At 42.0% G+C, this 23,685-nt stretch overlaps 2 protein-coding genes across 6 annotated transcripts in view; one reads left to right on the top strand and one right to left on the bottom strand.

The window, feature by feature from the left end:
- The window catches only part of PTCHD4 (patched domain containing 4), an 80,690-nt gene that overhangs the window by 817 nt on the left and 56,188 nt on the right, over positions 1 to 23,685 (top strand). The gene's annotated exons all lie outside the window — the stretch shown is intronic.
- On the bottom strand, positions 1,672 to 20,319 carry LOC147654580 (uncharacterized). 4 transcript variants are annotated; one of them, XR_015282690.1, is made up of 5 exons: positions 19,900 to 20,065; positions 19,020 to 19,098; positions 16,509 to 16,663; positions 14,771 to 14,910; positions 1,672 to 6,202 (listed from the first exon to the last, which is right to left on the bottom strand). XR_015282690.1 is itself a non-coding variant. In XM_086875650.1 (5 exons), the coding sequence occupies exons 1-5, from the start codon at positions 20,108 to 20,110 to the stop codon at positions 6,082 to 6,084; spliced, it is 528 nt and encodes a 175-aa protein (XP_086731776.1). In that variant the 5' UTR covers positions 20,111 to 20,319; the 3' UTR covers positions 1,672 to 6,081. The 4 variants fall into 4 exon arrangements, 2 of the variants coding, with proteins under 2 accessions (XP_086731776.1, XP_086731777.1); XM_086875650.1 differs by lacking the exon at positions 19,900 to 20,065 and adding an exon at positions 20,078 to 20,319; XM_086875651.1 differs by lacking the exon at positions 19,900 to 20,065 and adding an exon at positions 20,078 to 20,287 and having other exon boundaries at positions 16,509 to 16,660.

The following is a 23,685-nucleotide window of genomic DNA, read 5'->3' as shown; positions in this document are numbered from 1 at the left end:
TAAAGAGGCAGCACTTCATTTCTTGTCCTAAACAGCAAAGAGAAATATAATCATATCTATCTCTCTCTGTCGAAATGTGTGTGATCTGGGCTTTCCTCGTGAAGCAGCTGAATCCTGGTGCCTTGCTTTTGTTCTGGGCGAGGAGGGAGGGAGGGGAACTGGACGCTGCCGGAGCAGAAGAAGGGAGCGGAGAAGAGCCTGAGCACCGGGAGACCTTGCAATGCCTTGAAGGTTCAATACATGGGGGGAAAGGGACAGGAGGTCGGTGGGGGGTTGAGAGCTGGTTTGCACTATCACCCTTTCCAGCCTCGCTGCTGTGGTGGGATAATTTGTCTTTGATGTGGCCAGAAAAAGCTTTCCTCAAAGGCACAGTGAGGTCCTGTGTCTCCCTGTCCCTGCCAGTGCCGTAGCAGCAGCAGGAGGTTTGGGCCAGAAGCAATTTCAGGTGTCCTGCCTTCTTTACCTGCATGCAAAGAAGGTGAAGGGAAGTGGGATTTTTTTTTTTTTTTTCTCCCAGTGTAAAAATTATTAACTCTGTCGCTGATGGATGGGCTGGAGTTTTGGGATGGATCCCACCAGATAGAGGTTTCCAGCAAAGTTGAAACAAGGTAAAAGGTGAAAAAAGTTTCAGTCCTCTCAATTAAAAGAATAAACAATTTGGCACAAATTATCTCAGGACTATTTCCCTGGCACACAAGCACCCATCTGCTTTCCCTCCCATCTGGAGCAATTCTGCTCACCAGGACTAACCTGCTGTGAGTAAATAAGGGTACAAAGTTTGCAGCTAGCTCATGAAAGAAGTTTTTGTGTACTACAGTATATCTGCATGGTCCCCTGGGCATTGCAGCAGAGGCAGGATTTATTTAACAGAGTGTAACAAACTCCCTAAGACACTATTTAGTCATGGCTCAGGTCATAGGGGAGGGAATATGCTCCTTCTTGTAAACCAGAGATCTCTGGGGTTACCTCTCCCCCTTTTTCAAAGAGTTCCTCGGGGTAAGGGACATGCTCTTTGAAGTGTCAGCACTAAGACCCTGCAGTTATAATTTGTTTCTTACTGTACATTTACCAGAAAAAGATCCCTTAAAGTCAGTCCCTGTTCTGAAATCTGAAGCAGAGACATAGATTGATTTTATTTGATTGTCTTTTTTCTTCAGTAAAAGTGCCAGGTGGAACAGCTTGGATTTGGTCCTGTGGCTGTAGATGTTACAGTAATTGCTTTGTACAGAGTTGTGGCTGCCTGAGTTGAGTGTGTGGAAATGTAAAAGTGTCCTTGCTACTGCTAGAAAGTCCTGAGTGCAAGGAGTGCACAGAAAAACAAGTTATTCTGGATTAAATATCCCCAAACAATTTTTATCTTCTAGTGTACTGCAAAGACAATCCCGCTATTGCAGAATTAAAGTGTATCCTTTAGATTTTGCTTATATTTAGAATTAAAATTAAGGTAGTTCAGTGGACAGCACTGACAATCTAAACTAAAGGGTGTTATAAACCAGCTTTATACAGGAATATTCACCCTATTCTCTCAATCCAGGTTAATTTTCTTCTCTAGACAAACCCTAACTGATTTTATTAGAACTAGGATGTGGTCATTTTCAATGTGTTTTTTCATTAGAAGATTGTTTACAGTTCCTTCTGCTTTTAAAGATAAAAACAAAGGAAAAGACAATATAATCTGGATTAGCCATTTATTGGATTGCCAGATGATTCACACAAGAGAGAAAGGTTTTCCCAAAGCATAGGAGTCTAACACTGAGCAATGCCAAACACCTTCCCAGCCCCTCCAATCCCCCAGGGAGTTGTTTCATCTTCTGGGTGAGGGAATAAACACCCTTAAGTAACTCAGTTTAAATCTGGACAGAGGAGAGAGCCCTCTCCTCAGTGAAAGAAGTTAAAGCTGCCAAAGCCTGTGACTGCACTTCAGAGAAAAGCCAGCAATTAAACCCATTTCTAGGAGTGGGTAGGGAGAGTTCCTGCTTTTACTGAGAAAGAGAAACACACTTTGCCACAATTTTCCTTCTTCTTATATGGTAAGGACTCTACCATGGAGCTGTGGTAAGACCTGAACCTGGACTGGTCTTCAGCAATGGTGTGTCTGCAGAGACTCACCTCTGGTCTCTTTGGCTCCAGCTACTGTGATTAAATTACTGTTTTGTATAAATTAATTCACTAGTTTATCTCTGTCATCTCTGTTGTCCCATCTACCAAGGGTTAAGAAGTTGTGGGCAACATCTCTTGATCTCCTTCAAACCATGGGCAAAATCTTGGTTTAATCCCTACAGTAAAAAGCTGCTTACTGACCTCCCTGCCTTTACACCTCTGAGCAAAGGCTGTGAAAACTCACACCTGTATTTCTTGTTTTGAAGTGTCTCGTTGTATTTAACCAGAAACATCTGGGATGATGCACCCACTTGGGTAGATGAGTTTTGTGATGTTTGGCGAAGGGAAACAATTCCTGTTTCTGTATCTGTGAGGTTTTGTGTTTCTTCAATACTTGATTTGTGACATTAAGGAAAAGTTGTGGCTAAACCTCATGGGACTGCAAACAAGAAGGTCAAATCTACCTGCTCTTATTCAGTGTGGGCCAGTGCTCATCTCATTCACTGGTCCATGCTCTTGGGATTCTTCTCAGCTAAACATTCCTGTACCATTAGGACCCACCAGGATCTTCTAGGTTGTCTTGCTTGGCTAATACTGGTAGGTTTTGCTGTTTTTTTCTTTTAAATAATGGCCTCAAATTGAACAAAATTATTCTAAAAACAAAATGGGGGTTTACAAGCCATGAAGGTGCCCCATATGGGGAATGAGCTGACATGGGTCAAGTGTCAAACTGTGCTGGTCTGGGAATCACAACAGCAGTGTTGAGCTGTTCCACTCCTGCTCCATCTGGGAGCTGCAAAAACATCTTTAGTATTTTATTTCCCTCAAGCCTTGTGAGAAGCTTTCACTTTGTCTCCCTTCTCATCTCCTGATGGAGGCCAAATCAGTTTAAACCTCTCAGGTGAGGCTGGCTGAAGGCTGACAGGGGGTGAGCTCTTGGCAGGTTTCCCACAGGAACTTTGTGGGAACCACTCAAGCAGGCTTCAGCAGGCTGCTCCAGTTTTGAAGCAGCTGTTATTGGGCTGCAAAATCTGATGAAACTGCTTGGATTTTCCTTAGGAAATCTGGGTGTAAAGGATAATTGTTTAACTGCTACTTGCTGTAGTGTTGGAAGAGCTTTTAGCCCTAAATACTTGTACTTTCACTATCCAAGACCAGGAACTTGGTCTCTCCACTCACCAGAGAAGGAGCTGAGACACAGCACTCACATTCAGAGCACAGACTGCAGGGTAGTTTAAAAAGCCTGATATGGGTTTAAAATCTACTCTGGCTGCTCAGGGGTGATTGTAGGGAAGTGCATGTGAACCAGGCTGAAGGAAAATGCCAGCTCCCATTGCTCTGGGGACACAGTAGCCTGTTCATGGCAATTGGCAGCCCAGCCAGAGAGTGACTTGCCCAAGGTCATGCAGATTGACCGTGGCAGAGCAGGAAAACAAAGCTGGCTATATGAAGTCTTGATGAAGACTTTCAAGATATTTCCTGGAGAAACATTGCTCATGTTTTCCTCAGTTCAGGACATAAAAAAATTGTTCCTGTTTTTGGGGTCTGGACTGTGCCTTAACTTGCACAGTCTGGGCAAATCTACACTGAGCACTCACCATCAGTCATCAAACTGTTAAATCTCAAGTTTTGGCAAAAATCAGCACTGTTTTTGTCAGCTGAGACTTCCAGAACTGTGACTGGGCATGACTTGGGAGACTCTTGGGAAAGAGTCTTCTGGGCTGGTTAATCCACTTCATCCTTGCAATAATGGTGTGTGTTGTTCTTAGAAGTGAGTGCATTGTGCCCCTGCCTCCAAGGCCAGAATGTGGTCTGAGGCACAGTTTATTTGTTGGTATAAACAGAATTATTGATTACGTGACGATTACTTCTTGTGTACCGTGAAATATGAGGGAAGAGATTGCTTTTTGACCCCGATTCGCCCATAACCACAGAAAATTTGCTGTCCTATTCCAGAAAAAAAACCAAAAACAAACCCACAAAAATAATGAAATTTATTTCTGAATGCAGTCTTTATATGGAAGTGGGGGGAGGCATAAAAATATTTTTTCAGGTATTTCATCTTTACTCTTTCTTTGTAACTTTTTGTGTTTATTTGCTAGTTTGTCTGAGAAAAGATAATAACTGAGAATTTGTCTGTCTGAGATCAAAATAAATATGACAACTGCTGGTTTAAAGGAACCTTTGTCAGCAGATTGGTTCCTGTAATACTGCCTTCAATTAATTAAATATCAGTCATTTATGAACACTAGGCGAAATAGCAGCCAATAAACCAGAAATCTCTATTACCACATTTGTGATAAACACATCAGCTGGATATTGAATCTGTTCTTGCTTAAGCTGAAGCGTTACTTGTATTCACTTAACATCTTGAAACCTCTAATTGAAGTTTTGCTACTGGCCAGATTCTCAATTTTTCTCACATTAACAGCTGTACTTTTAAATGAGTCTTGCTCTATTTGCATTTGTGGAGTCTTTCTGACTGCTGTAAGATTAATCCCTCCTTCGATATCCCTGAGGGAGACACCGGAGAGAAGATATGAAACCAGAACCCATCAACATCAGTGTGGGCATCTATGCACCAGTGATACCCACAAACTGATTATTCCTTCAGTAAAATCAGAGTGCGAGATTGCCCCAACTCCAGCGAGCAGATCCTTCCTAAGAGGCAGTGTGGCTCTGCACCCATTTGTGATACCACCTGTCCCAATCCAAGCACGTGGCTCAGGATTCTGTGAAGTGCTCTGTGGCTGGAAAAAGCTCAAGCAAGTCAAAGCAAAATAATAAAACGTGCAGGGAGAAGATCAGAGGACAGGGGCTGGAGGCTGCTGATAGTTTTCATCTCAGCCTCGCAGATGAAGACAGGATGGGGCAGGCTGAGCTCAGAATAGCTGCTCAGTAGCATGAAAGCGAGTGGAAAATATTTGAAGCCTAGGAGCATCTTCTGGCTCAGATATTGGGAAACAAATTTGGGGGAAAAAAGACACTTGTACTCTTCCAACTGTGTTTCTGTGCTGTCCAGCAGCACTGGGAAGGGCTCCTGACCCTCCTCACTTGGATGGGCTGGTGGAGCTGTGCCTTTGCTGGGAGATGTCTCTGCAGATATCAGCTTTTGGAGGTGTAATCAGGCAGCCTGTCTGCTCAGTTTGGCCAAGAAATAAAGCATTTCCTTGCATTTTTAGGAGAATTTTCCACTCCTTCCTTTGCTTAGTACATTAGGAAATGTCTCTTCCTTGGCTCCAATAGATCAAGCATTAAGAAAACTCATTCTGTAAAAGCAAGGCCAGACTATGAGCCCTGACTGCACAGGGAACATGAAACTGGGTTAACATGTACCAGGATAAGCTATTCCAGTGTAAACAAACAGCAGAAAGGCAGCAGAGACCTAACAAAGCAAGGACAAGTGTTTCAGTGGGTTTTTTTGCATTGCCACTCTTCAGTTCAGAACTTAATATTTCTTGTCAGTCTCTGAGGGACTTTCCACCTTCAGCTGACCAGGGGTGTAGAGAGCAAGTTCCTTGGGTATGGGGCTTGTTCCTTCCCATGCAGCAGCTGAGAGCTCTGGCCATATAGAAGACTGCAAAGAAATATTCTCCACTCCCTCTTGGATGACCTTGAATGTCTGCTTCATGCCTTTCCCTCCCAGCTATTCCACTTTTTAGTTTTGTCAGCACTTGCAGGGGCACATGGCCTTTTGTGCAGTGCCAGGCCTTGATGTGAATAATAAAAAAGAAATAATTGGAAGGTTGTTTAGGAGGAGAGAAGAGCAAGATGCAATTACAAACCCCTTCTGCTGGTAATAATGGCTCATCCCTGTGGATCTGGGATGGATGTCATCGGTTTGCCAAAGGGAGAAAGCCAAGTACAACTTTGCCATTCTCCTAAAAGAGATAGTCCTCTGTGGACATAAAAAAACATTTATTTTCTTTAATAAATATTTGGTTAATGCTTGCCACTGTTTCTACACTGACATGGCATCTTTTAACAGTCATCCCTACATTTTCCTAAAAGGTGTTTGTAACCCCTTACTGCACTGGCTGTGTGAGCTCTTGGCAGCTCTGAACTTCTGTCTTCAGACTTACAACAGAGATATTCTTGGTATCTGTAACAAGAATTAAAACAAATTCAGGTACCACCTAGAAAGTCAGGAGAATAAAATTGATTAGTATTAGTAAAGAAGATGTGACATATTCCCAGAGAAAGATGAGAAGAGGAAACTCGAGGAGAGGAGAGAGGAGATCGTTATATATATATTATGGTAGAAGTGAGAGGAACCTTGTAAGGACAAAATTAGATTGATAAATGCAGCCAAAAAGAAGTTCTTAAATTATTTACCATCGTTTATGCATATGTGGATATGCATTTACATGCATCTCTTAGAGGCAAACAACGATGTAGGTAAGGCTGGGGTAGATGTTTGGAAAACAGTAATCTAAGTGCAAAACCCATATTAAACTTCTTCAGACATTAAGATAAAAACCTCTATGCAGTGGTTATTACAGAAGTCACAGTCAAAAAAACCCTCTGTCTGGTTTTCCAAGAGAAGTGAATTGAGCTGGGGAAACCGTGATCTCACATTTGTACTGAAAGCCTTTAATTTATGCAGGCCCCACATCCAGTGCCCCTTCATACTGCAAACAATGAAACCTGGCTGGGACTTGAGTTGTAAAATAGCTTTAAATACAAATTAAAGTCTTCAGCAATGTAGGAAAGCAGATACTGTGTGTGATGGAAAAGAGAGGGGAAGACAAAAAAGGCTGAAGGAGCAAGCTATGAAGTCTTTTATACCTGTTTTTCTCACTGTATTTGTCCTGTTCTCTGTTTTCCTACCTACCAAGGGGCAAGGTGCTCATGTGGGGGAATAGGCAGTAAAGGAAGTTCTTGGAAGTGAGGCTGTGAAGAATCCTACAAAGGGAGAGAGCAGTGAGGGAGCTCCTGAGCACTGCAGAGATGATCACATGTCATTACCCTAGCCCTGGACTCACTGGGTGTGAATTGGCCTCATTTTACACTGGTCAGGCCACTTGAGAGCAGGAGCTTAAAGTGAAGTGCTGGAGATCTTTGATGACACTAGCAAGGGTGAGCTGGTGGCAGCAGGAAGATTTCTGTCTATACAGATTTACTGTGGAATCAGCTCAAGGGCAAATTGGAAATCTTTTTTTTTTTTTTTTGTGGCAGCTCTGGTTTGAAATTTTGCTGAAGATTTTTTCTTCTGCTTAACACCACTCCTACACTGGTGGCAATTCCTACACAACAGCATTCCTGCATGCCCAGCAGCAGCTCTGCAAGACACCAGCCAGCCTTCACAGCTGTGAGTTGACCAGATCAGCTTTGCTCCCTGGTTTTATGTTTTGCCACCAAACATACCCTCCTCCAATCCACTCTTCCCAGGAAACTGGCATCACAGCCAGGGAACTGCTGGGTGACCATGGGCTATGAGACTGGCATGTCACTAGCTGGCTAATTTGCAGAAAATTTTGGTCTGATAATGGTCTATAGCTAAAAAATTAGTTGGCACTACATGTGTGTAACTTTTCCTGAGTACGTATGATGGCAAATATTTTGGTGTCTTGCAGAACAATTCTTTAAAAATTACACAAGCCCTAAAGACTGCTTGTCTGTGCAGAGGGCATCTGAAGAGATAAAGGGCAGTCCTGCCTTCCTGCCCCACACCTTTGAAGGCAACACACACCACTGAGACTCCTAGTGCAATGCAGTGTAAGCAAGGGAATGCAAGGGGGATTAAAGATGCATCTCCAGACTGCAGCAGTCATTTCCTTGTGCTAATGGTGGGAGTCCTGGGAGGCCCCATTAAATCCTTCCACAGGGAATCCCAAACACCTGACATGTATCCTCTCACAATATGTAAGGATAAACACCACCTACAGGGCCAGTTCTGGGGCACCTAACCCTCATGCCCAAGTTTGGCACTGAAACAAGACAGGAAATCTGCTCTCATGTAGGACAGGGTCTTGCTTCTCTTTCACTCTGTGTAATTGCTTCCACCAGCATTGCAGGAGTGCTGTCAGCCTGATGGGCAGGTGTTATTCTCACCACACCCATGGTGCATTTTTGCACAGGTGTCAACACCTTCCTAAAGGGTGCTACGGCTCAGCAGTGGCCGTGGAGGGCTTTGCTGCTCCTGTTCCAAATGCTGAATTACCTGGACTAAATCACACATGACTTGACTGGCCCAAAAATCTTCAGCTGCATCTTTTTCTGTCTGAAGTTACAGTACTCTTGAAACCAAAAGCACTTTTGAAACAATGTCCACCCTGCCACTAATTTAATTTTGGAGGCTGGAAGGATAAGGGCAGTTTCCCACAGTTTCATTTTGACATGCCCCTAACAAAATGTTCCCTTTTTTTTTTTTTTTTTTTGTATTAAAATGGTTCATTCTAGGTACTCTTTCAACATGATTCCAAAAATATTTTTCTCTCACACTATATTTCAGATTAAAAAATGAAGGAGGGAAAATACCAAAGTCACTTTAAGAGGAAATTTTTTCCTATGTTCATACTTTAGGGAAGGAAAATCACAGCAAAATAAACTCCCCCAGCTGGCTGAGGACACAGCCCAGTGCCCCTGCACACAAATTTACCCACCAGGAGAGTGCCCTAGCTCTCCTTAATGCAGTTTTACACTGAAGACCAAGGCACTGTATCGATGGGACAAGTCTGATCTGGGCTTCCAGTTTTCCAAGCCACTTTAGTTTGTAAAAAATTGTGCGGTTCATTAAGAAGAAAGATGTTGTTAGCAGTATTTCATTATGCAATTCCATCCCTTTGACAGAATCTGTGACTTAAATATAAATCACCTTTTTTTCTAATCATTTTCCAGGATGATTTCTTAGTGCAGATTTTAATACATTAACAAATTCAGTGCCGAGTAGATGCAACATGAAAATATTCATGTGCATTTTTCCCCAAAAATTCACAGTTCAGTTTGTTCGTGTTCTTGACTCTTTGAGTGAGGTTTTATTCACAGATAAGCACAAAATATCCCCCAGAAGAGATTTTACCATGTAGACTTTTACATCCAGATGACAAACCCACTTCTCTTCAGGAGTGGCTGGAATATATGGTAATAAATATTCTAACAGTGGTGTTTCTTTGTTAACTAACCTTAATTTTCCTGTCCATAACTGATTTCCCAACTGCATGTAGAAAACATTGGTCACCCAGTTGGTGCACAACATATTTGTCATTGTAAATGGCATAGAAATTTGGGACACCAGCAGAGAAATGTGAACATTTCTGAAGATTTACAAATGTCTCTCAACTTTTTTCTTTCCTCAGGCTTCAAGATTAGCACAAGCATTATACTTTAGGTATATACCCTAAAATAAATTTCACAAGCTTGACAACCTTAAAAGCTCCCCTGCTCTCACAAGGCATTTCATTTTTGGTTTTGGGAATTCAATTTTAAGAAAAAGGGTGGATTTTTTTTTTTTTTTTTGTAACTCCTAAAAGAATAAAACTTGTATCCTTACAACTTTTACCATCTTCTTGCCTTGAATATCAGATTTTGGAAGTGGGAGGTAGAGGACATCCTTGAAGGGAAATTTGTCTTATATAAATGCCAAATGCTGTAATTGCATATGATCCATGGTCTTTTCATCACAACATTCACTTCAAAAGGCAAGTTAAAACAGATCATTTGTTACTACTTAACAGATCTGAACAAAGCTCCTTTAGGAACTATTCTGATACTTTCATTGTGGAAAACCCAATTACGTTTTAAAGTAGTAAAAATAACAAAGAAAAACAAGGCAGAACGGGATGTGTTTTCATTTCCTTTACAGCAGCTAAAATAAATATAACCAAGATAGGGAATAGCCCAGGATGAAGCTCAAAAAACTCAGGTTCACACCTAAAGTGTTTGAATTGGCTTTTCCCACAGCCTCTTCCATGAGGATACAGTGGACACAAAGGACAACATTCCAGATATTGTTTGGTAAAGGAGCAGTTTGGGGTGTGGGATGGTGGTTTTGGTGCAGGGTTATGCATTCAAGAATTCATATTCTGCTGTGATTTCTCCTGTACATTGATTTTTCCCATCACAAAGGAAGGCTGTGGTGCTGCTGGAGAAATTCGAAGAGGTGCTGGAGTTTTATGAGCCTCTTCTATGTAACATCAAGAGGTCAAACACATAAAAGGTTTATAAGGTCATTCTAACCCATTTCCTGGCCTGAGCAGGATTATGAGGAAACCCTAATAGAGAAATTAATTCAGATTGTCTTGGATGGGAAATCAGTCATGTGGGTTGGAAACTGGCTGAAAGATTGTAAACGAAGAATCATGATAAATGATAATGTAACAAGTTTATGGAAGGTATCTTGCAGGGTATCTGGAGAATTTGTGTTAGGTCTGGTCTCATCTAACATCTCTATTAATTATCAGGAAACGAAATTGAATTGCACAGGACTGAAGTTCACAGATAATATTAAGCAAGGAGAACATGTCAGCAGCAGCTGAGTCACAGAATTTACACAGATGGATCCAGAGCAGTTAGAAAGCTGAGCAGAAAATAATACCATTTTGTGAAGAGCTTTTTTTGCATTCTGGTACCCAAAGGGCAATGTAGGGTCCTCCCTTGGAACTGATTCCTGTTAGCTGAGTTCTGCCAATCTCAAAGTGAGGGTGCAGCACTTAAATGACATGACCAAGGTCAAAGAAAAAGTTGATGTTGGAGTTTGCAGCCCCCAGAGAAAAGGGCACTTACTTTTACCTCTGACTCTCACACTGCTTTGCAAGTACAGACATTTCAGTACTCGATGTTCTCCTTCCTCCCTCACCTTCTTGCAGATCAAGCTCAGCAGGACACTCACAGTTCCCCATGTAGAGCTTGAACAGCGCTTTGGAGGCTGCAGAGGATGTGTTAAATTGTTAGGGAAGCCTTGAAGGAATGTTGTTTTTCTTTGTTCCTTTTGTTATCTTTCTAGAATGAAACAAGTCCTCTTCAGGAGTTTTGTGCTGACTGTGGATTTTTGATGAGCGATTTGATTTGGATTTGGATGATTTGTAAAAGTCCTTTTGCCATGTTATGCATTGTTTGACTGTTCCCCAGCACTTTAAAGTTGAAAATCCTCATAGCCCTAATGTCACAAATTGGCTCCATTTTGTCCCTGTTGAATTTTGTCATTTCTTAATTGTATTCTGGTTGTGCCAGGGAAAAATTATGTTAGCAGACAGTCCTAAGACTTAGTTGAACAGGATAGATATGAAATATTCAGCTGGATCATATCACACTATTTCTTATGTCCACCTTGTCCATGACTGCAGACCGATTGTCTAGGAAATGGCTGGGGATGTTTGTGAAAAGAATTGTGTAATCAGGTCATTTCTTCTTGTCTTTTTGTTCACAATGTCAAGGCCTTTGCTGCAGAGGATGGGACCTGGTCTGGTCTTCAGAGTCAAGCTCTGACTTTGGTGGAGAAATTTGTGTGTGCTCATGCAGAGAGTCACAATAGTAACACATCTGTTTCCTCCAATATGAGCTCTTTTCTATTCAGCATCTAAACTAAAGTGGGCCCAATCTGCAGCCAGAGGATAGAAGGTTGAACCTCCAGGACTAATTAATTTCAGTTTTTTTAAATGTCTACATTAGGACAGGAGAAACTCACCATTCAGAGACATCATGGAACAAAGAAATAATAATATATTATGCATTAACCTTTCAGATTTAGGTGAGATGAATGCCACTATACTTTTATTCCAAATCACCAAATAAAAATTTCCATGAAATTTCTGTAAGCATGAGGATATACTAAATCCTCTTTATCTTTATAGGAAAAGCTCATGTCAGGTGAAGCTTTTCCAAAAATCCTAGGGAATAATCTGTGTTTGCAATAACATGAGAAAAAACCTCCCAGAATAATTTCACAGGGAAAATCTAGGCTCCTTCTCAAGTCCATTACAACTTTTTCTCACTCCAAATCTCTGACAGGGCTTTGAAAAACTCTTTTTGGAAATTATTATTAGACAGTTGCTAAAGAACTAAAATACATTAATCTGAATAAGGAATTAGCTCCCACTGAAGGAACTGGAATTAAATGCCATCCTCATCCAAAATAGATTGCCAGATATTGGCAGTTTATTGCAGCAGGGAGACAGAGATTTTGCAGAGTGCTCAGAAGACAAATGCTGAAATTCCATCATCTGGAAGTGCTTTACCATCTGATTACTCTTTGGCTTTATCTATCAGAATCTTTCCCTAAATATTTGCTTGAAATCCAAAGGTGGCTAGATACACAAGGTCCCACCATCTGCAACATTTTTGTTTTAGAATTAAAAGTCCAATCCTTCCTGTTCTGCCAGAACCAAAACCTTTCCAAATAGCCTATACTAATATAAAATTGAAAAATTGCTTTGCACAGCAGGTGATTTTGAAAAATCTTTTTTTGTTTTTTAATACCTATTGCATTACAGTAATTGTAAAATGCATATTTAGGGAGAAAAGCTTTGATGTATCACAAGGAAACATCTGAAATAAGTTGAAAATATGTTTGTTAATGCTAATATTATTTACAGAGAATTTCTGCATTTCTCCAGAAATGCTTATACACAGTAATATTCATCTTACTTTGTATCTTGAGCTCATTCTTAACAGCAGCACTACATTAACGTGTACATCTAGAAATACATTTAACCTAACTTTAAGCATTTTATGAATGTACATAAACTAGGCTTTGGGGCATTGTAGGCTTTAGGAGGGCTAAAATCCCTAAGAATAAGATCCAGTCCATTTAAGATAAAAATTGCCCTCCAGAGGTGTCCAGTTTTCCTCTTTTCCTGTAGCAGACAGTGAAGTAATCCTGACATTTTCACAGTAGTCCTGACATTTCCAACCTGATGCCTTGGTTAGGCAGCCTGACTCTGCACCTCAGAGCCTCAATTGTGGCTTATTTTTTGAGTTTTGTTCTGGCTGAAGAGGCACATCCAAATCAGAAACTCTCCTTGAAGATAATAGAGATTGCATACCAAAGTAAGGACAAATACTCAGCTGTGAAATGCAGACACCTTTAGGAAGGAGCTGTTCAGATGCGGCACAGCTGATATCACCACCAGACTGGGGGGTCTGAGCAGAGAAAATTAATAAAACCTTCTGCCAGACGGCAGCAAGGAGGAGATGAGGGGATTAAATCTTTGGTTTCCCCTTCTTTTTTTTCCCTTTTCCCCCTCCTGTTCAGTTTGCATAAGCCTGGATTATTTCTCCAATCCATTTCACCACACACCACATGAGCAGCTGCTCCCAAGCTTGGCAGGGAGGAGATGCAAGCTTAGGACAGAGAGGAAAAGGATCTTTCCTTTGGCAGCATCACCAGTTCAAACTGAGAAATACAGCAACTAAAGAAAGTCCAGCACCAGATTGGGAAGATTTGTGGAGCATGGGCAGCTTCTCCAGCTATGTGTTTGCACAGCACCTTGCACAGCAGGGTCCTGGGCCCTGCCAGAACCTCACTGGTGACCAGTGATTACGGTCTGAACCAAGACCTCAGCGTCTGCTGGACTTTGTGTCCTCACAGTCCTGCACAGCACAGAGGCTGCACTGAGATAATTTTCCAGGCATGCAGACCTTGTTCAGCAGCACCCCCTGCAACCTCTACATGAAGGGTTTGGGATGCTGTAAAATTTCCTGGTTGTCTCGTGCTGTTGTGTAACACTTGTATATCACTGCAACGTGCCCTGTGCTGAGACAGTGCAAGACACCCTCTCCCACAGAGTATGACTGAGAAAATACAGAAATCCAACCCTCATAGTGTCAGTGAACCTCCAGTGTACGAGCTCTGCAGTGATGAGAGGCAAAGGCAAGCCCAAAGCGGAGAATCACAGAATCATTTAGGTTGGAAAGAACATCAGGTGCAACAATTAACACAACACTGCCAAGTCCACCACTAAACCATGTCCCCAGACACCACACCTACAGGTTTTTGAACAATTCCACATGATGCCATGGGCTGTACTTTTTTAACTGGGATGAGAATTAAAGAATGCCTATTGGAGGATCGCACATGACACCACCTTCATCTCTATGGGCTACTAAGAACACAAGATTTTGCCATGAAGGGAACACATTCCAAGGTGATCTTCTAAAGACAGAATTTACAAATATAAAAGCTACCTGCTGATGTTCAAACGTGTCGAAAATCTCTATGAATGTACTGAATTCAAAAGTACCCTGGGTGGGAGTCAGCTGAACCCCAGCTTTAGTTAGAATTTAATGCATAAACACAAGCCTACTTAAATGCCTCCTTCCCACTTCCCCTTCCCAGATCCTCATCCAGAGCCATGAAAAAAATAAAAGAAAAAAAGAATAAAAAAGGGAAACATCTGAAACTAGACATTTTTTTGGCTCTCTCCAGCTAACAAATGGCCAAACTCATTAAAAACCAGTGTATGCTGGAGAGAAGGGAGGGATGCTTCATGGTAGAGGAATTGCTTCACAATGCCAAATTTGAGAATAATAAAAAAGAGGGAAAACTTATTAATTATCCCTTAGAAAAGAGGAATTTTCAACTAGAAGTGTTTAGTGTCCTCAACTGTATCTGCTTTGTGCAGTGCCTTGTTATGTCTTATTGAGCGTTGTGACAGTAGAAGCCCCTGCTAGGACTTGGATAACAGCACAGCAGCATCTTGTATTCAAAGGCTGGTTTAGCTAATCCAGTTACCTGTAAATTAACCTCAAAACCACTCTAGCCTCAAAATCTTGCCACATCACACTTGGCTCTGTCTGATTCTCAGTTACTTCTTTTCTTCCTGCCTTTGATAGAACATTTTTGCAGTGTTTCAGTACTTTGGCTTCTGGTCCCTGGAGAAAACAGGATGAGCAGAGACAGATAAAATTAAAGAGATGTTTGCCAATATAAAACATAATTTAAAAAGAAAAAAAGCACCCTTTTCTGTGTCATTATTGAAACTTCAGATTGTAAGAGCTTAAACGATTCCTGTGGATCGGCTTTACTGCTCACTTTTTATTCTCTGCTGTTTGTTTTTTAACATTTCCTTTAAATGAAGTAATAAAATGAGGCAAATTCTCTCCCTTTCACTTTCTGGCAGGTTTCCTTCCTATTTCTTCTGTGTATTGGGCTTCAAGTGGTGTAGGGAAAGCAATTAGAAGAGGCACACAGTGGGATGCTCACCAAGCAAGAGGGCCCACAAATATGTCAGTGAAAACCTGGGTCTTCTCTTTAGAATCTCCTGTTAGGGACAGTCACTGGATCCCATTCTAATCCACCAAAATCTCTTTATTTTGGGTTTATAAAGTATGGGATGAAGTTTTTCAAGCAATTTTATGTCTTTTGCTGATATAGAAAGACAACAAAGAAGGCTTTCTATCTTTTTTGTGTATTCTGTTGTCTTTTTTAATTTAGTAATTAGGATCTTGGTTAACTTATATCTCCATGGACCTGAAGAAATCTTATGATTAAATATTCTCAAGGGATAGAAAGAATTTTGCTCTAATGTTGTCCTGTTTGCTCCATTTGGAGAATTCCATGACCCTCTTGAGATAACAAAACTGTTGAATTTCACTGGGGTACAAAGATAGCTTTAATTCATTAATTTGCTTACCTTTTGTTGCTAATATAATTCAAGTCACTGCATTTAGGAGAAGAATTTATCTATTAAAAAAAATTGAACCATTCTTCCTCCTCCTACCAAGCAGCTCATTTAATTCCTTTTTTTGTTGAAGAGCTGGAAAATCAACAATACTCTGAGACTCCCAAAGGCATCTTCCATCTGTGTCATGGAAGACACTCTCTTGAGCATCAGAGTTTAGAAATGGACAGAGACTGAAAATTGGCTAGATGGACCACTGGTCTGCACTGAAAAAACATTTCTTATTTTTTTAATACTCACTGCAATTTTCTTCCTTTCCTTTGAACATTTTTAATATTGCACTTAAGCCGTGGAGGAAATCAGAATCAATATTGGGTATTCATTGATTAAAAGTACTCATGATACAGATTCATAGAGACTGCCAAACATGAGAGACTGTAAATGCATTCTTCAAACACATTTTTGCATGTGTCAGTGAGAGTGTTTAACTGTATGTATCCAAATATTGGTGTTTCATGCAATTCCCTCAAGCACTGCTGTCAGTGATTAATTCCTGTGTTTCTCCTTGGCACAAACAAAATCCTTTGGGATGAAGAGTAGCTGTGGGCAAGACCAGAGAGACAGCACCATTTTCTTTTTTTAATTGTACTTGAGCCGTTTTCATGGTTTAGCAAATGGCAGACTTAAATGTGTTCCCGGTTTGCATCGGAGGAGTCACAGCTCTACCATGCAATGCAGGAGCTTGGATTTCCCCCACCTGGCATCTCCTTGCAAAAGCTCTGATCTGCACTGGCTACTTTTACCATCATCCTTCATCCTGAAGGATTTTGGGGGCAGATGCAGCCATACCTTCTGCTCTGTGATTCCTCCACTGGCAGGGGCAGGCTGTGAAAAGCTGAGGCTGATCCCAAGGTGCTGCCTCCAGGGCTTGTGATCCTGGGTAGGGCAGAGCACAAATTCTGAGGACAGTGAATGGTGAGGAGGAAGCTGGGGCTCTGTGCCTGCTGAAAAGAAGAGGACAGTCATGTTTTAATATCTGACCTGGTAGTTTTACACACCTAGGGTAACCTATGGCTTCAGAGGTCCCGCTGACATGGATCTCCTGTGGAAGGTGAACTTGTGTACCCTACAACAAGCTGTGCTGAGCCACCCACCTTCCTCCTGAGTGAGCCATCCCTGCATCCCCATGCTCCTGGGCATCCAGAGAAAGCTGTGCCCTTCACCCCTGCACCCATCTCATGGGGCTGGTGTGCAGACACCAGCTCACCTCCCTGAACAGTCTGTGCCAAAGCTGTTTCACTGCTGTGCCTGCATCCTGCTCCTGATGGAGGGCAGGGAAGAAAAAGGCAGAGAGACCAGCTGTACTCCAAAGTTAACCCCTAGTGTTTGCAGTTCTCTTTGTGCTCTCTGTCACCTCCTCCCCCTTCATCTTCTAGCACCCTTCCTAAGGTGCTGAGTGATCCTAGGATCACCTAAGGCGATGAGTGATCACATGTGGTTATTGCTCATCAGCTTCAAGGACATCACTGTGTCCTTGGGTGCACAGGTGCTGTTCAGGACAGCTGTGGACAAAGCTCTGCTGGGCCTTTAATCTATTCCTCTTTTCCAAAAGGAACTGGGAAGGGATCTGGGATGGACTGAATTGGAATCTGACCTTGTGAGTGAAGGGATCAGTAGAGCAACAAAGAGCTTGAAGATAGGACAAAGAAAGAAGGAGGGTTGCAAAGGATGTAAAGATGAAATATAGTCTAGGAGGGAAGTGGAGTGAAGCTGGTGTAGGGAGGGAGAGGGCTTGTCTTGTATTTTCTTCCCAGAGGGATGTGCAAGACAAGCAGAAGGTGAAGTTAGAGGCTTTTTTCCTTCCATCCTTCCCTTGCTTTGACAGAGATGCCTGCTGAGGGTGGTGGGACACAGGGACAGCTCATCCAAAGAGATGGTGGATGCCCCATCCCTGGAAACATTCATGTGCGGGTTGGACATGGCTGAGCAACCTGATCTAGGTGCAGATGTTCCTGCTCATTGCAGGGCATTGCACTAGGTGACCTTCAAAGGTCCCCTCCAAACCTGACCACACTGATTCTCAGAAAACCTGACAGGGAGACACTGAAGGAACCAAGTGAGGAGCACTTGTGTGAGGTGACACAGAGAAACAGCCTGTGCACTGCCAGAAGCTCCTCCAAAGGGCAGAGCTCTCTAACGGCAGTCACAGTTTGCTATTGCACCCTTATGAATTCTTCCATAATTTGATTTATTTCTAAGGACATTTCTCTTGTTCTCTGTTATTAATACTACAATGTATAAGTCTCTTTAAACACTTTTCATCTGTTCTTGTTTATTTTATCAAAAACTAGAAACCCAAAGCTGCTAAGGGTAGGGGCACAGGCCCAGAGTCATCAGAAAGTGATGCCACATGGCTCTGTTTCCCTTTTAGGCGCTCTGTGTACTTCTCTCTTTCACTTAAAAGTCATCCTAGAAGTCCATGATTTCCCTGGGAAGGGGCTGAAGAGCTGTAGGTTTGTTAACCAGCAGGACACATCTGTGAAGGGGCCAGTGTGAGCCAGGACTGACAAGGCAGGTCAGGCAGTTTTTAGCACGATAAAATCTGGGGTCAAGTCTTAAGCAATCTCATACCTCTGCTTTAAGTGGAGAGAGACAGACAACTGCAGAGAACAAATCTGCTTTTGACCTGTACCTCAGGATGGAGCAGACCATCCTTTGGATGTGCCCAGCTCTTCACAGTGACTACAAACCAAATTTGCTTGGCCAGCTGGTGAGCTGAGCCTCATCATTGCTGGGTAGCTGTAAATAACTCAATTCTTCTTTATTGCAGCAGAGAGTTAGACAATTTTCTGGAAAACTTCTCATGGCCACAGTTAATTTTTGCTGTGTGAACAGACTCCTTGGCCATCACTCTGTCCCTGCTCCCAGCCAGACAAGGTGCAGCTCTACCTCAAATGTTCTGCCCTAAGTGTTCAGTGCTCTGGATGCTCCCTAAGTCCTTCTTCCATACAGAGCAGCTGCACAGCAAACAGTGCAGGAGCACCTACACAGCTGCAAGGGCAGGAAAACTGCTACATGAAAATGTCTGGGGAAATGCTGACATGAATCAGCATTACGTGCTTTGCTCTGGAAAGGAATGCTGCAAGAATTTTTGGTGATGGGTAGCTGTGTAACCAGGGATTGACTGGTATGAGGTCTCTGTGTGTAACTGTACTGGGGACAGGGAGAGAAAAATCAGTTTGATTGAGGAGAAAAAACCTTCCTCCAAAGTTTTACTGTGAGGCTGAAAGGAACACGAGCAGCCCAAAATGTTAAACCTTAAATGAAAGGGGATTTAAATTTTTTATTTTTTTTTTTTACCTTGAAAACCGGCAGTTGGCTGAAAAACAACTTGCTTCATCCTAACTTCTGTGGTTTTTAGCATAATACTTTCTGTGACCTACAGTAGAGTAGGAATGTCCTTATCAGAGGGAGAAACAACTGCATTGATTTCATTAGGATGTTTATCACACAATGTATTTCAGCAGACATTCCTGGTTGCCCTCTGTTGAACAGTTAAAGCTTTTAAGATAAAATAGCATGCAAGCAGGATGGCATGCTTTATCCCAACATTTCTATAATGTAGCTTGATAATGATCTTTCATTCTAGCTGATGAGAGGTAGCAGTTAAGGAAAATAAAAATAGAGATAAATTTGCTGGCTAAAGTCCTGTAGGTGTACTTGAATGAGAGAGATCAAGCAATAGGGAGCAAGGGCTCCTTTCTTAATTTCCAGGTATTTGAAAAGAGTTTTAAAACCCTTGCCAGCCCAACTTCTGCTGAGCCAGGTGCTAAGAAGGCAGGAGCCCTCTCAAAAGCACCTCAAACCCTCCCTTTTTCCTGGGAGAGGAAAGCCAGTGGAGGCTGATGCCATTCAGAGCAGAGATGAATGATAGAATAACTCATGCTGGAAAGGACTTCTAGGATCACTGAGTCCAACCATTGACTTGCCACTGCCAGGCCCACCACTAAACCATGTCCTTCTGTGCCAACCCCCACAGCTGGCCCTCCTGGCACTTGGTCACTGACTACAGTCCCACTTTCTCTCTAACTTAATGTGATCTTGGATAAAGAAAATAGCCCAGCAGGTGGTGAGGCCCTGCCGAGGCCTGGTACTGCAGTGACCACACAGAACCCCCGCGTGGGAGCTGGGCCTACAGCAGCTGCACTGAAAATATTAAGGAAATGAAAAAAAAGGGCACCAGGTAATTTTAGCAGTGAGGAGTATTTCTAGTGTCCCTCTGGGCTGCATGCTGAGAGGATCTGTGCCTACTACTATTATCACTAGAAAAAGATGTTTAGCTCAGTAGGAGCAGCTAGTTTCCTTTAACCTGAGAGGGCCTCAGCTCTGGAGAAAGACAAACTTCCCATGCCACTTACATATCTTCTTAGGAAATTAAGGTGTCTAAGCATCCTTTACAGACAAATTTCCAGCCTGAAACATGGTAGGGGTTCCTTCTGTACCCATCCATTCACAATTAGTGTATCTTACTGCTGAACAAACAAGGAGATTGGATTTTCAGCCACAAGCAAGGTCAGGTCTGCATAGACACAGGTGGCAAATTCCACCATGCTGAGGGAAAAGGAAGGTGAAGCTGTTCATGCCTGTCATCTTAGCTCTCGTTCTCCTCCCTTCCAGAGTCTAAATATATCAAATGGCTTTGAGGCAACTAGAAAAAGAGAAGGGAGAACACAAAAAACAATTTAATAATGTCCATTGAAGCAAAGAATTTTGCTTGCCCCCTGTTTTAGATGAAATATCACATGCCCCAGTAGGTGATCTATATTTCATTGCATCTTTAAAGATGCTCAGATCTGGAGACAATTACATGCTATCAGAACCTGGAAGAACAGACACTGTTAAGATTTCATCAGACATTTTAAAAAAATTAGAAAATAAGAGAGAAAGACACATAAACACAGCCTGGGAACCTGAAACAAGATTCCAACCATGCAAGTGACCTTGCTAAAGTCAATTAGCATCTTCTGCTGTATATCCTCTGGAGATGCATGGGTACAAAATCATGAGCAACCAATAACTATTATTATTACTGATGTTTGGGGTTTTTTTTTTCTGTATATAGTATCAGAGAGTGGCAGCAGATGTGGGGAAAAAGTGTAAGTGATCTGTAGCCTGAAACATCAAACTATGTTATGAAATTTAAAATAGCAGCATGTAGGCACATATCAGGAAGGACACACTAATTATCAACAGAAAGCACCTTTTTTCATGAAGAACTATGTTCTCTGCATTATTCAAAAGCTGCCTGGCTCTTCAGGCATTGCTTATACAAGTCATTGTGGCCTCATTTTGTTTCCCAGACCTTGGATTTAGTTCAGGAGTTTAGCTCTTCATGCCTTGTTCTTTCACTGAGTTGGTCCTGGAGAACAGCAGAGAACTTGGGGCAGTGAATAACTCCCCTGAAGCTCCCCTGAGAATAGGTGGGTCCCTGTCTTGGACTCTGGGAGGTGCTGAAAGTCATGCTGGCAGCACTGCCTCTCCATTTTCCTACCCATCAGTTGTCACCCATAAAATGGGATGAACTAAATACTGTTTTCCCCCATATTTCTTCTGTTTTCCTCACTAAGATTGCAACCACTGCAGAGAAGCTGTGGCTGCCCCAACCCTGGGTATGTTCAAGGCCATGGTCTGTATCAATCTGGACTAGTGGAAGGAGCTTGGAATGAGATCATCTTTCAGGCCCCTTCCAATCCAAGCTGTTCTGTGATTCTATTATTCTCCAAGAGTTGTATCAGAGAAAAGCCCCATTTTCCCAAGTGCTGTGGTGCCACGTTCATGTCTGTACACCATAACTGCAGCAAAGGCAAAAGCCTTGCTTAGACAGGGAACAGTTTGCCTCCTGAAAGAAGGGAACAGACAAAATATCCTCACAGCAATCCGGCACCTGTGATTTCCTCGATTCCATCTGAAAGCTTACTCTCTATTTTGCTGACATATGAGCTGGGTGCCCTATTGTACATCAGTGTAAAAAATAGCTGTTATCTGCTGTTTCATGGGAGATATGGCAGAACATGATTTATTTGTGCCTGCTCTGCTGCCTCCTTTGAAATGTTGCCGTCGCTCACTGCACTCTTTGCTGGGGAAGGCAGATGGTCATCACAAAGTTTCCCATAACCTTGCCGTGCCTGCTGCATAGTGAATCAATGAAACCTGAATTACAGAGCTCTGCCTGGGCTGGGAGCTGTGCTGCTACAGAATCCTGCAGTGCCTGCAAGCCTCTGAATGACAGCACTGCCCAGACACTGAGGAAATGTGAAAATTCTCTCCAGAATTTCAAAGCTGTGCCAAGTGGGGATTTTTAGCTGCAAAGTTGCATTCAGTGTGAGCCAGGACTGCGTTGCTCAGGCTTTAATTACCAGCTTGGAAATGCACTTTTTGTGAGTGTTTGAGTGTTAGGTGTGACCTCTCCTTAGAAAGAGTAGAAATTAAAAATCCAAACAGGCTTTGAATATGAAATCTGGGGACAAGGATTTTTTGGAACCTGAACAGCAGCATCTGCCCCTCTGTGATAGCTGTCTCTGCTTATGTGACATTTGCAATGAGGCTCCAGGTGATTTGGAAAGTTGGCTCTAGACTGCAGTTCACCTTTTGTGTCAGCTCGTGCCAGGATACCCTTGCCAAAAGGCACTACTTTGGGGGAAATAACAACTGGGAATAGGGGAAAAAAGAAAAAAAACAACAAAAAACCTTCTGAAAAGCACTTTGTCACGTTCCCTGGGCTGTGGCAGGCAAATGCTGGGAACAGTGTGAGCTCCTTCCATGAATGTAGGCATAGGCAGAAATCTCTCAGTGTGATGATTACGTCCTTTACATACCTGATTGAAGGCAAGGTGAGTACATAAAACATTTTCAACACTGTCTCCCAATTTCTGATATTTATTTGCTCTATGAGCCAACATGCTGGAAGACATCTGTTTTATAAAGCCTCATTTCACTGATTTTTCCTTAGGATGGGAATCATTGCTCTGAGCAGGTCTGGCAATTTCAGATAATGACCTGCATGCAGCACAGGTGCTTCTAGAAATGGGTAATGCTGGATGCAATACATGTTAAAGTGTCTCCCCCAAATGGTTTTGGCCTTTTGCAGATGACTGCTTCCGTGTGTGTGTATGGAGGGCAGAGCCTCTCCCAAATTCAAGCTGTCAGCTCATTCCAGTAGTGTGCCTAGGCAAAGAATGTTCTCTCATATGAACCCACTGCTGCAAGGCAGTTTAGACATCAACTGCCTTGATAATTTTGTTTTTATTAAATACAATAGGAATAAATCTGAAAACTTATAATCTAATTTATGTTGGGGAGAAAGCAAAATATTATTTGGTGTACAAAAGACAATCCCTGGATTTAGATTTTTTTGATCAAAGAGATTACTTGTGCTGGAACAACTTTATCACTGCGTCTTATTCCTCAGTTTGCAACTGGATTTGATCTAAACTCACACAGGCTTCCCCTGTCTTGGAAGGGGCACATACAATTATCCTACAACCAGTGACTAAGGAGTGAGGACCTTTCTTATAAAATCCTTCTAACAATAAAAAAACAAACAAACAAAATAAAAAAAAACCCACAAAAACCAAAACCACAAAAACCCCCAAATATTTAAATGAGGCCAGATTACTTTACAGAAAAAAAAGGCCTGGTCTCGTTTACAGACAGAGGCTGAGTGGACTTGATGTTTCCTTTACTGATTGTCATGGAGTTTAATATATCATAGCATTTACCAAAATAAGTGAGACCAGAGTAAGGTTTATACTCTTGAAAAGTATGAATGAACAAATCCTGGTTAAATTTAGGTGTAAGGTAGATTCTTTTCTCTGTGCCACTGATACAAATCCATGAAATCTCAAATTAACAATTCAAAAAGTCTGATTTTAATTATATTTTCTGAAGACAGAGTAGGTATCAAACTTTGTGGATCTGTCTGTATCCTGAATTTCTGTATATTTCCAACTTCTAAAAATAATTTCCA

This window comes from Cyanistes caeruleus, chromosome 2 (genome assembly GCF_971803275.1).
Source record: "Cyanistes caeruleus chromosome 2, bCyaCae1.hap1.1, whole genome shotgun sequence".
NCBI lineage: Eukaryota > Metazoa > Chordata > Aves > Passeriformes > Paridae > Cyanistes > Cyanistes caeruleus.
The sequence above is the reverse complement of the archived record's forward strand: the minus strand, read 5'-3'. Positions and strand labels throughout refer to the sequence as shown.